At 31.5% G+C, this 12,239-nt stretch overlaps 1 protein-coding gene and 1 long non-coding RNA gene across 2 annotated transcripts; both read right to left on the bottom strand.

Annotated features, from left to right (window-relative positions):
• Positions 1 to 3,473: 3,473 nt before the first annotated feature.
• Positions 3,474 to 7,001, bottom strand: LOC131599761 (uncharacterized). The gene is made up of 2 exons (XM_058872027.1): positions 5,819 to 7,001; positions 3,474 to 5,156 (listed from the first exon to the last, which is right to left on the bottom strand). The coding sequence occupies exons 1-2, from the start codon at positions 6,958 to 6,960 to the stop codon at positions 3,896 to 3,898; spliced, it is 2,403 nt and encodes an 800-aa protein (XP_058728010.1). The 5' UTR covers positions 6,961 to 7,001; the 3' UTR covers positions 3,474 to 3,895.
• A 3,815-nt stretch (positions 7,002 to 10,816) lies between these two features.
• LOC131599760 (uncharacterized) lies at positions 10,817 to 11,953 on the bottom strand. The gene is made up of 2 exons (XR_009282902.1): positions 11,749 to 11,953; positions 10,817 to 11,443 (listed from the first exon to the last, which is right to left on the bottom strand). It is a non-coding gene; the product is annotated as an uncharacterized LOC131599760 (long non-coding RNA).
• Between the last annotated feature and the right edge of the window lie 286 nt (positions 11,954 to 12,239).

The following is a 12,239-nucleotide window of genomic DNA, read 5'->3' as shown; positions in this document are numbered from 1 at the left end:
ATTCATATACATTTTGTTTCTCAAAGTTTCCAACTCACACTTGTTATTCTCAACACTCCATCTCAAGTGTGAGTCTATCCACAATACTCCACCTCAAACAGAAGCTCTTTCATCCATATACACTTGTACCGCCATTGACACTCTTCAACAGAACACCTCTTATCCACCACCTGTGGAGAGTACTTTCGATACAAGAAAGTCGGTCCCTCACTCGAACAAAAGGTTTCTGATACCACTATTGAGATATTAATTCGGAGATCAACATGAGTGAGTATTAAAATTGGATTTGTTTTTTTACGAGCAACACCAATAATTTTTTAACTATGAAAACAATACATATTTCAATTTAAGACAGATAACAAGTAAGACTTTCCTCTAGGCTCCTAAACTTATTGAATGAGAGTCACGAAAGTGTGTAAATAATAATAATAATAATAATAATAATAATTATTATTATTATTATAATAATTATTATATTTACATATTCATTAGCTTATTTGCACACGAAATAACATACAAAACCACCAATTTATATTTTTTTAAGTATTATACTAAAACTATGCATTCATCCTATTTTTTATTACATTGTGAGCATCATAAGTTAATGGATTGAAAAACATTAGCTTTTTCATATATATATGTATTAATTTTAACTCTTCACTCTAAAAGTACAAAAATTAATGTCATATTAAACAAGTCAAATAATATTTATTTTAAACTATTTTTTAGGTATAACTATAACTTTCTAATTATGGATTATGAGGAGAGCATTCACGTTGAGTTAATAGCAAATATAGAAATAAGAATGACATCATATATTTACTCAAAATCTTAAAATATTAAGTATAAACGTTCTCTCACTTATAAGATATTCAAACGCAACTCTTCTAATTAATATGAGATTTTTAACTCAATGTGAGTTCATCAACTTATATGCTCCACTTCAAACCATTTTTTTGTCCACGCCGGATAAAAAACAACTATACAAATGACAGAGATACCACAGATCCATTTAAAATATTATAGTATAAGTTATATGAATAATTTTAGTTATAAATGCTCAACCTCAACTCTTTCAAAATAATGTGATACTTTTTTTAATGGAAAAATAATATATTAAAAAAGAGTGAAAATCACTAAAGTACAAAAGAGCTAGTTACAATTAAAAAAGAAGTGTAAAGAGACTAAAAAAACAAAAACAATAACCAAAAATAGGGATGACAATGAGTCGGATCGGGTGCAAGTTTTACACTACCCAAACCCGCACCTGAAATCGTCACGCGAACCCGAACCCAATGGTTGTTCAGATGGCAAAATAGCACCCACACCCGTTGGATTCGAGTTTTTTCACCCAAACCCGAACTCGCAACAAAATACATAAAATACATTTTTCCTACAATTTTTCATAAAATATATATAAATAATATATATATATATATATATTATATAATTTATATATATATATATATATATATATATATATATATATATATATATGAAAATTGATTATAAACTAATTGGATAAAGGTTAAAATTGTGAGCGAATCACTTTCTTTATAATATTTCAAGCATTCTCAAGCTATTTTAGAGTTTGTATGCAGAAACACCCAAGATTATTCAGCCTATACTCAAATTTGCACAAAATTGACAAAAACTCGAATGTAACGAAGAAAAAATCCAGAATTTTTTGTGAAGAGGATGTGTTTTTCTAATGTATTTTTTTGAAATGCTCAATTTATAAACTAATGTTGTTTTATAAGGTTGCGGTCGTTGATGAAACTCGCACCCGAAAAATCGGGTGGCACCCGAAACCGAATCCAATTTCAGTCAACTTGAGTTTTCACCAGTTGACTCGGGTGCGAGTGAGCCCCGCAGGTTCGGGTCTGCTTGTCATCCCTAGGTCCAAATATAAATGCCCAAACAACTAAAAATCAACCTCGCTGAAAACAGAATGGATCTATTACACTAGTCACACCATCAACATATCATAATTCATCAAAGTATCAAAAAAAAAATTTCACAAGTCACAACCTACCTTATAATCAAGACAATTGTGGGGGATCGAACCATAATCATCCGTAATAAATCTGGCGTCAATCATTACTTGACACTTTAACGACTGGTTGACTGATATTAACTTTAAATACATTGTATAAAGTCTTAAATTTCATGTACATATATTTATTTTTTACAAAACTATATATTGTTTTACTTTTTCCCTTCAAAGTTTAATTTATTGTCTCCCACTGCTTCAATTCATATTTATTTTGTAGTTACTCTTATTTTAGGGAACTAAAGTAATAATAGCTTCAAATCTTGTATTATAAGAGAAGCATATATATTAGTACATCTTTTACATTATTTGTTCTTGCACACCAAGGTATACTTGTCAAAATGATCATCATAATATACATACAATACTTATTTTTTAGACGTATAGCAATTATTTATATATGTTTGAGTTTGGTTAGTATACCCTCTTAAAAAATCAGCAATAAAATTTATTTATTTTTCCATTAGGCCATTATTGAATTGTCATTTCCTTACTTTCCAAAGTTCTTGAATGAAAATGATATTGTTGAAAAGTAAAACCTAATGAAGGACCCATGTTCTCATGTATCCTAAAGTTGGTAAAAGGCTTGACCAAGATGGGGCCAATGCTGCCAGTGCCTAAAACAAAATGACCTAAAAGGAACACATGAATATGTATATGAAATATTATACCTTAATTCAACCTCAACCATTATTTTAGGATCATGCTCCCCAATAAATTGGATTCAATTATTTCCCACTTTCCCAGAGTTTTAGTGACCCTTCAATAAAAATCAAACAATTCAAATTCACTATTTTGATTTGTAAATACTTAGTCGATACAAATGTCAAACTACCTAAATTATAATTTTAAATCTAAATTCTTATTGTGTCAACTCGCACAAATATTTTGTATGCGTGAATGCGAGCTGATATTTTAAATGCGTCAATACGAATAGATTATAGACTATACATAATCCTAATTTCTTTATTTTTAACCCGTACAGATATTTTGTATGCGTGAATGCGAGCCGATATTTTGAATGCGTGAGTAAATATGTGTAGATTATAGAGTATACATAATCCTAATTTCTTTATTTTGTGTCTCTTATTGCCACAAACTACAGAGAGAGAAAAGGAAAAGGGGTCCCAAAAGTGGGGTGAAGGGGTAAATAATTTGTATGAATAAGGGAAAGGTATTTAACTTTAGAATGTCCATTCGTAGACATAATCATTTTGAGGAAGAAGTCACCTAATTTAAGATCCCTTTTAGGCACATAAATAATGTACACCACTCTTTTGCTTATACTTATATACTATTTACACTGTCCTTTCTCTAATAATTACCATTGACAGTTCTATATAACTGCAGAGTCAGACCTTTATGTCACTCTATGGGGCTGCACATTAGACCATTTACAATGGTTAAAAAACTCAACACCCTCTTTTTCAACTCCCAACACTCCACATCATTTTCTCTTTCTTCCACCTAATAACTCAACACCCATTCAACTTTTACCCTCTCCAATGGTTTTTCATTCAACACCCTACCCCACCACTTTTTATTTTCATATTCTTATTTAAATTTTATTTTTATTTTTATGATTACATAAAATTACAATTATCGATTAAAATTAAATTAAAATAATAAATACTTAATAATTTATTTTTTAATTTTTTGTAATAAAAACAAAATTTATTTAAATAATTGGATACGATACAAATCATCTTAAATTAATTTAAAATACAACACACAATTAACGTAATTAGTACGTTTCAAATAATTTAAAATGCAATACAACACACAAGTAACGTAATTAGTACGATACAAATAATTTAAAATGCAATACAACACACAAATAATTCAATCACGGAACATTCCAAACTTTGTCCATATGTGCTTCACTAGATCAGCTTGCAATTCTTGATGAACATTTGGATCACGGAACTCTGATCTAGCACGCACATGATTTGCAAAAGCGGGTAACACCTCGGTCGAGTATGGTTGTGGTGCACTAGATCCACTTTCCTCAGATTGCTCAAAATCGGTCCAACGTTGAGAATATGAATCTCGTTCATCCTCAACAATCATATTATGTAATATGATGCATGACCTCATGATGATACCTAAATCAGCTATGTCCCACAAGCGAGCTGGTTCACGGATGATTTTAAATCGAGCTTGGAGCACTCCAAATGCACGTTCGATGTCCTTCCGACATCCCTCCTGAAATTTTGCAAATAATTTATCGGGTTCACTTTGAGGAAGTCTAATCGATTTGACGAAAGTTGGATAAGAAGGGTAGATACCATCAGCTAGATAGTATGCCATATTATATGGACGTTGATTCACAAAGAAATTCACACTTGGAGCCTTTCCCTGTTCCACGTCATCAAACACTGGTGACCGGTCTAGAACGTTTATATCGTTCAACGTTCCCGGACATCCAAAAAAGGCATGCCAGATCCATAGGTCATGAGATGCAACTGCTTCAAGAATAACTGTGGTGGTTCCCTTATCCCCTCTAGTAAACTGTCCTTCCCATGCTTTAGGACAATTTTTCCACTCCCAGTGCATGCAGTCAATACTCCCAATCATCCCTGGGAACCCCCGCATTTCACTAACATGCAGTATTCTTTGCAGGTCATCTTGGGTTGGTGCTCTCAGATACACTTGCTCGTACAAGCGTATGATTCCTTTACAGAATCTACGTAAGCACTCCAATGCTGTAGTACCTCCTATTTTGATGTACTCATCGACCGCATCTGCTGCAACACCATATGCTAACATTCGCATTGCTGTGGTACATTTTGCTAAGGGTGATATACCTTCTTTATTGGCTGCATCAACTCGCTGGGTGAAGTAGTTATCACTACTTGAAAGGTCCCCAACGATTCGAAGGAAAACATTTTTTTTCATCCGGTACCGACGACGAAACATTGCATCGCCATATGTAGGCTCATTGGCAAAGTAGTCGTCAATTAGTCTTTGGTTTGCCGCTGCATGATCTCTATTGAGATATTTTCTACTACGAGGTGCATTATCTTCCGATATTTTGTTTCTACGCTCTCTAAATCGATTGACTATATAATTTTCTTCAATTTCACGATTTTGATTGTAGGCTGCGATATCAAAATGATATTGTGATGGATCCATTTTTTTGTGATATTGGAGGTAGATTGGATGGGATTTGGGATATTGGTACATAAATGGATGTATGAGTCCCTATATATAAATGGATGTGGGTGGTGGACCACTGACGGATTTGAAATAATTTATTGTATAGAGTTAATTATCAGATAAGGAATATATTGGATGTGGGTGGTGGACCACTGACGGATTTGAAATAATTTATTGTATAGAGTTAATTATCAGATAAGGAATATATTGGATGTGGGTGGTGGACCACTGACGGATTTGAAATAATTTATTGTATAGAGTTAATTATCAGATAAGGAATATATTGGATGTGGGTGGTGGACCACTGACGGATTTGAAATAATTTATTGTATAGAGTTAATTATCAGATAAGGAAACACTACACTGGCATATTGAAACAACAATAATTAAAGCAAACACTACACTGGCATATTGAAACAACAATAATTAAAGCAAACACTACACTGACATATTGAAACAACAATAATTAAAGCAAACACTACACTGACATATTGAAACAACAATAATTAAAGCAAACACTACACTGACATATTGAAACAACAATAATTAAAGCAAACACTACACTGACAAATACTTCATTGAAATTAATTATCAAACAGTTCTGCCTCCAACTTTTTCAACAGCTGGTTCTTCCGGTCATCTAGATGCTCTTCGGAAGTTAGCTTTAGATACATCTTCATTTTCTTGGTTTTAGTCTTTTCCAAGGCTATATTGTTAGCCTGCTGTTGCATCAAGGCTATGTTGTCCAATCGTTCAAGCTCTTTCGTCTTGAATTCTTTGTATTCAGCCCATTCTTTGTCCACCACCTCCGAGGCATATTCCTTGCTTTTCTTTTTACCCTTTTTTTTAGCTGCCTCCCTTCCTATAGGACGAGCACTGGATTCTACAGTGTTTGAGCCACATGCATCACTCTCGCGAGATCTCTTAGATCCACTACTTCCTGAGCCAATATTTCCTCCTACTTGACTAACATAACGTGGTTGATCACGGAGAGCGTGCCATTCTTCCATTAAAGTGAATCTAACATTCTTCCCACATGCATATAATTCCTGCGCTTTTGCCAAAACATCATTCTCCGACCAACCACTTCCTTGCATACGCTTAGCGCCATCATAAGCGCCAATCCATTTACCCAACACTTTGTTCATATAATTAAAACGGTTTCGGCATGCAGGTCCATCACGCGGAGGATCGAATGAGCAATGCTCATTACAATACTCAGCAATTTTACCCCAATATGTTTCACCTTTCTGGTTTCTCCCGACAACACTGCTTGTTCCAAATTTAATCCACCCACTAATTAGCACCAAATTTTGTTCAGTGTTCCATGCTGGTTGCTGAGTTTTCCTGCTCTTAGGAGTTGAATCCTCTGAATTTGGAGCGACTTCATTAGAAACTATCATGCCACCAATAGTTAGTTGTGTTGAAAACTCGGGAAATTCAGGTACACCACCACTTGGAAAATTTGCATTCGCCATTGTCACATAACCATTAAACGGGGGTGTTTGAGATGGATTTCTCGGCATAGATCCATAATATGGTTGAAAGTTTGGAACAGAGGATGACTGGTTGAAATTTGGTGGAAAACCAAAACTAGGTATGTTTTGAGGATGTTGGTTGGAAAATTGATTTGGATTTTGATAATAGTTGGGATTTTGATAATTGTTGGGATTTTGAAAATTGTTGGGATTTTGGTTAAATGGAAAATTAGCAGAATTTTGAGTGTTAAAATGATTATTGGGATCCATTTCACTAAAAAAAGACACTTAACTTAAAAAAAAACACTAATAGAAAGATAATAATAGAGAAAGATAGTGAAAAACTTGGATTTTTTTTCTGTGTCCAAATCAAATGAACCAAGTCTCTATTTATAGAGAAAAAAAAATCATGAATTTTGGTATAAAAAAAAAAAAAAAAAAAATTAATTTGCAGCGAAATAATTGAGTTCAAAGTATTAAATGGATAAAAATCTGGCCAGCCAATCAGAAACAGCCACGTGGCTGCACTTATCTCCTTTTCCATTCTCTCTCCGCGTGCAAACTCGCCCACTCTCACTCCCAGCAAGTGTGCCACACGCGCCTGCGTTGCACCACTAAGATGCTGCCACGTCAGCTTCTGGGACAGATTAATTGGTGTTGAGTTTTCTCAACACCTCTCTCCTCCAACACACACTCAACACCACATTCAACTCCCCATTGCACATCTTTTCCCCATGTTGACTTTAATTAAACTACCCATTGCACTTGGTCTTACAAATTTAATTAAGACCATATTCATTTTTATGGAAAGTGGGGATTTTCCTTGTCACTCTCAAATAGCAGCAGTAAAAATACAAAAATTATACCTATGCCAATTTGTGTAAAACTTTATGACTAAGCAGTGATAATATTTGTACAAAATTTAACACAAAATATTTTGTTTTTTATTTAAACTCATGGCTCACTTTAAGAAAATACAAAGTTTAAAATTTGATATGGTTAACCCATAATTAAATAAATGTTTGTAAGATATTGTTGTAATTAAATTATGGATAAATAACACTTTTATTTATTTTATATTTGTTGTAATTAAATTATGGATAAATAAATTTCTGTTTTTTTATCAACATTATATTATAACTAACTTAGGTGATAAATCAGACTCGACCAGCCAAACATGTCTGTTTTGTTTGCACTATTTTGTATAACGTGTCAAAATTTTAATCCTGTGATCTTTAATATGTTTGTTCAGTCTAATCTTTTTTGCCAGTTTTTTAGAGCACAAATATTAACATAAGTTTTATTATTTTTAGGTTTTAGAAATGCAGTGTTTGCATGCAAGTTTTATCTACATCACCGTAAACTCTAATCTCTAAGCCTTAAGACGAGATAATATTTAAAGAACGATAATCAATGATATATACTTTATTCTATTGTTTTACGAGTTTCAACAAGACGAACATGTCTCTTTACTGCCCTAAATAAAAGTCATCCAAAATATAAAAAAGAGGTATAAAACTCAACTTAAAGCAACTAATTAATTGATATCAACCACAATTATTATATCATTTTTCAAACAAAATGAGAAAACCCTTACACAAAATTATGTGCACCATTGTTGGAAAAATCATGCATAGTGAATACATATTGAGAAAGATAAATTTTTCTAACCTTATCATTTGAATAGGTAGGTCTACCACGTGTAGGTGATTGATGGTAAGTGTAACAATGTGATGTTAGGCAGACTCAACATATGGTTAAAAACACATCAAAATTTCCATGATTTAAGAGAAATGAAATATAGTTTTGAAGCAATTATTATAGTTCAAAAATTGAGGTGGGTATGTCACTATCTCTGCACCCATCAAAACATTGGGGTTATAATATTCCCTTATGGGCTCAGGTTGTAGTCTATCCCATTTTGTTTGTCCTTGCCCTGCTATAACAAGGGAATAGCTACAAAACTACACTTCCAAATAAAGAGAGGGATACAAAACTAGGAAATGAGGCATTAAAATTGCAGCCACTTCACTTGGATGATTATTTATTGCATCTAATCTTTGCACTAGCTTGTAGGTACAATTGAAAATTTTCAACTTGCAATTTTAGTTTTTAAAAAAAATCAATAATTGGTAAAAAAAAATATTAGATAATTGATAAAAGATTGATACGGTGAAGTTTTGAGATATCGGAGTCGGCTCATCTCAATTAAGTGTTATGTTTAAATGTGGTTGTATGCTAATAATTTCTGTGTTGAATTGGGGTTGATACGGTGAAGTTTTGAGATATCGGAGTCGGCTCATCTCAATTAAGTATTATGTTTGAATGCGATTGTATGTTAATAATTTCTGTGTTGAATTGGTTTATATCAACTAATAAAATGTATGATTAATTCTTATATTTGAATCTCGCTATGTTTAATAATTGCTAATAAACTTTAAGATTGCTTTTTTTTTTTTAAATTAGTCGATCGATCAAAGTTAAATATTAATCTTTTTTATAAAAATGTGAATAAGCTATTTAAATAGAAAATAAATTTACAAATTAAATTTGTAGTGTTTAGATTTAAAAAACTTGATAAACCTAAAATGATCAGTAAAACTAAATTGTAAATTAAAAACGTCTAATTGCATGAGAGCGAGTTTGAATTTATTATAATTAACTTATCTAATTTAACTAGTTTAGTTTTAGTAAATAGAATATTTGAAAAATAAAAAACAAATATACATACACATCATTACATATTTAATTTTTTAAAATTAAAAATAATAAAAAATAAAATTGAGAGAAAAAGATCTATAATTTTTTTAGTTAAACAGTTAATCAATTTTTAATTAAATAATACTTATACCTCCGTCAAACTCCAAAATTGTTAGAATTTTTCTAAGAATCAAAACATGACCCCCAAAATTATTTAATAGAACTAGGTAACTTTAATGCTCTTAAACTCTAGGAGAGAGATGGTTTTAGCTCTCTAGGACACATAATAGTGCCAAATAAAGCTTGCATATGACATTTATTTTACTTATATAAAAGAAGAAAACAAATCAACAAGATAGAGAAAGGTCAGGGAATTATCTCTCCCACTCTCTCTCACTCTCTCTCTCTCTCTCTATACTTCATTCTTGATTTTTGTTTTCTTCTTTTGAACATTTATTAATTCTAATAACTCTATTACCATCTCTATAAACAGCAATCACCTTTTACTATTTTTCATTAAATAATATATTTTTAATAAATAAAAAAAAGGTACAATACTATTAAAGCTTTGTGACACAGAGATAAGTCCAATAATACAGTGGATATGATGAATTTTTGTACATTGAAACAGTCACGAGAGACTTTATAACTTAGATCTAAAAGAATAATTATAAGCTACTTTGTTACATGCTTTTTCTCAGCCAAACAATACAAAAAACAAAGAAACTGAATGCACTGCAACAACAGCATAAGAATAAATATTCTGAGTAAATAATGAATGATAAAAAGCCAAAATTTTTTCCTTTAACAGAATACCATACAAATTGTATTTTAATTCATCTCAATACAAAACAATAATACTAACTCATTTTTTTTAACTATGATTAATTTTTCATATTCAAATTCTACTACAGTTACTGTACCATAATTACAAAATTTAAACAAAATTACAGTTTTACTGTGATTTTGTTAAATTTATTATAATTCTTAAGATTAATTTAATCTAGTTTTTTTTTTTTTGTATTACTAAGGTCCACATAAAATTACACTTTAAATAGTGATACTGTGATTTTTTTTTCTTTCAAATTTACAGTGATTCTTAAATGCACAAATTTAATTTGATTTTGTTAATAATAAAAACTGATTTAATTGGTGGGCTAGCAACAAGGAACTTCTTAGTAGGATAAATTTTTATGATTGGTATAAATTGCCATTACTTTGTAACGTAACTCTCTAGTTTTTTTTCGTTGTAAGGGTTGCACCCCTAGTGCGATATCTTATAATCAATTGCTTATTAAAAAAAAAAAACTGATTTAATTGTTATACAGATTAATTTAGACAAAGACTTAATTTAGTATTGGAGTTACATAAATTAAATAAATTTAACTAATATATTTCATTAGATAAAATAATCAAATAATAGTAATGATAATAAGATCAAATAGGATAAATTTATTTACAATTTCTCATGAATTAAACCCAAATTGTAATATGAAGTTTCTTGATCTCAAAAAGCTATAATAAGCAACATTACAACTTATAAGGTTTTTTTCTCCAATTTTCAAGCCATAAATTGTGGTTAAACCTGAATGGCGAAAATGGAGATAGCTCAGGAGGGATAGACAAGAAAAGAGAGAATGAGTTGGGTGGTAAAAAGGAAAATCGAGGAAAAAACCTTATACCAAAAAATTTTGATATAAAGTCTTCCACAAAAGCAAAAACGAAGAAAACAGACTCACGCTGAGGTCTTACAAGGTCAAGAAAAGGTCTTACAAGGTCAAGAAGACGCACAACTAGAGTATAAAAAAATGGAGAAAAATGGAGAAAAAAAAAGAGAAAGGTGAATAAAAGCTCAGATAGGATAGCACCCTTGATTAGAATGAACCTGCTGCAATTTCTGGTGTTGGTGAAGAGATGTCAGCTGCAATTTCAGAGCCACCAATGGCTTGTTCTATTTTGTCAAAGAATCTCAAAGGGTTGACCATGGCTATGATGATGATGATGAAGTTGCTTATAGTCATCACATGCATGTGATGGTACTCCTTATTGGGACCTGTATCATATGATTCATGCTCTTAATTAGTGATTGCAGAGAATGAACAAGAATGACAGTAGCAGTAGTTAGCTTTAGATTAAATCAATTAAAAAAATAAACTATATAAAAATAATATATAACTAGTTTTATATATGTTATAATAATATAAAGTAAAATTTTCGGTTGATTTGAGTCAAATATAGAAATAACTAACACTAATTAAGAATATGAAAAAGGTTCAAGATAACTGTTTGAGGTAAGACTATAATAAAAGTGAAATCATGATGAAGATTTTTTCTACATTCAAGAATACTATTTGTTACCTTTGAGAAACTTGTCTTTTGGTTTCATCTTTGAGACTCTTTCTTCTCCCTCTCTACTCTATTTCAAGATGTTGAGACTAAGAAAGAGAGAGGGGGAGAGGGTGAGAGAGAGAGATTTGGTTATGGTAAGATGGGAGGGAAGGGAGGAAATGAAGAAGTTTATAGGGAGGAAAAAATGGAAAGATGAGTGCATGAAGAGGGTAGTGGGCTTTTCCAATGGACTTGATAGAGACAGGTCCAAGGCCCAGAAATATCTAAATGGACCTGCTGATGTCATCAGGGCCCAATGTGAAAGAATAGTAGGAATAATTGTTCAATTAAGATTGAATAAACGAGGACCACAATGGACCGCATATTAGGGTTGAGTTCAAATTCAAAAAAATTATAACGACCGACAAAACTCTTTTTAAATTTTTTTATACTGTTGCATGTTCAAATGTGTGTTTGAACCTAGAACCTCTGATAAAGTTGGAATAGATCTCTTACCATCT

The sequence above is a fragment of the Vicia villosa genome, linkage group LG4 (assembly GCF_029867415.1).
Source record: "Vicia villosa cultivar HV-30 ecotype Madison, WI linkage group LG4, Vvil1.0, whole genome shotgun sequence".
Taxonomy (NCBI): Eukaryota; Viridiplantae; Streptophyta; class Magnoliopsida; order Fabales; family Fabaceae; genus Vicia; species Vicia villosa.
The sequence above is the reverse complement of the archived record's forward strand: the minus strand, read 5'-3'. Positions and strand labels throughout refer to the sequence as shown.

Bases quoted from the DNA above. Each gene is read 5' to 3' on its own strand.
- LOC131599761 (XM_058872027.1), bottom strand. From the start codon at position 6,960: ATGGATCCCAATAATCATTTTAACACTCAAAATTCTGCTAATTTTCCA. The intron at 5,157-5,818 runs GGCAGAACTGTT...TTTTGATATCGC, and splicing joins CAGCTGTTGAAAAAGTTGGA to AGCCTACAATCAAAATCGTG.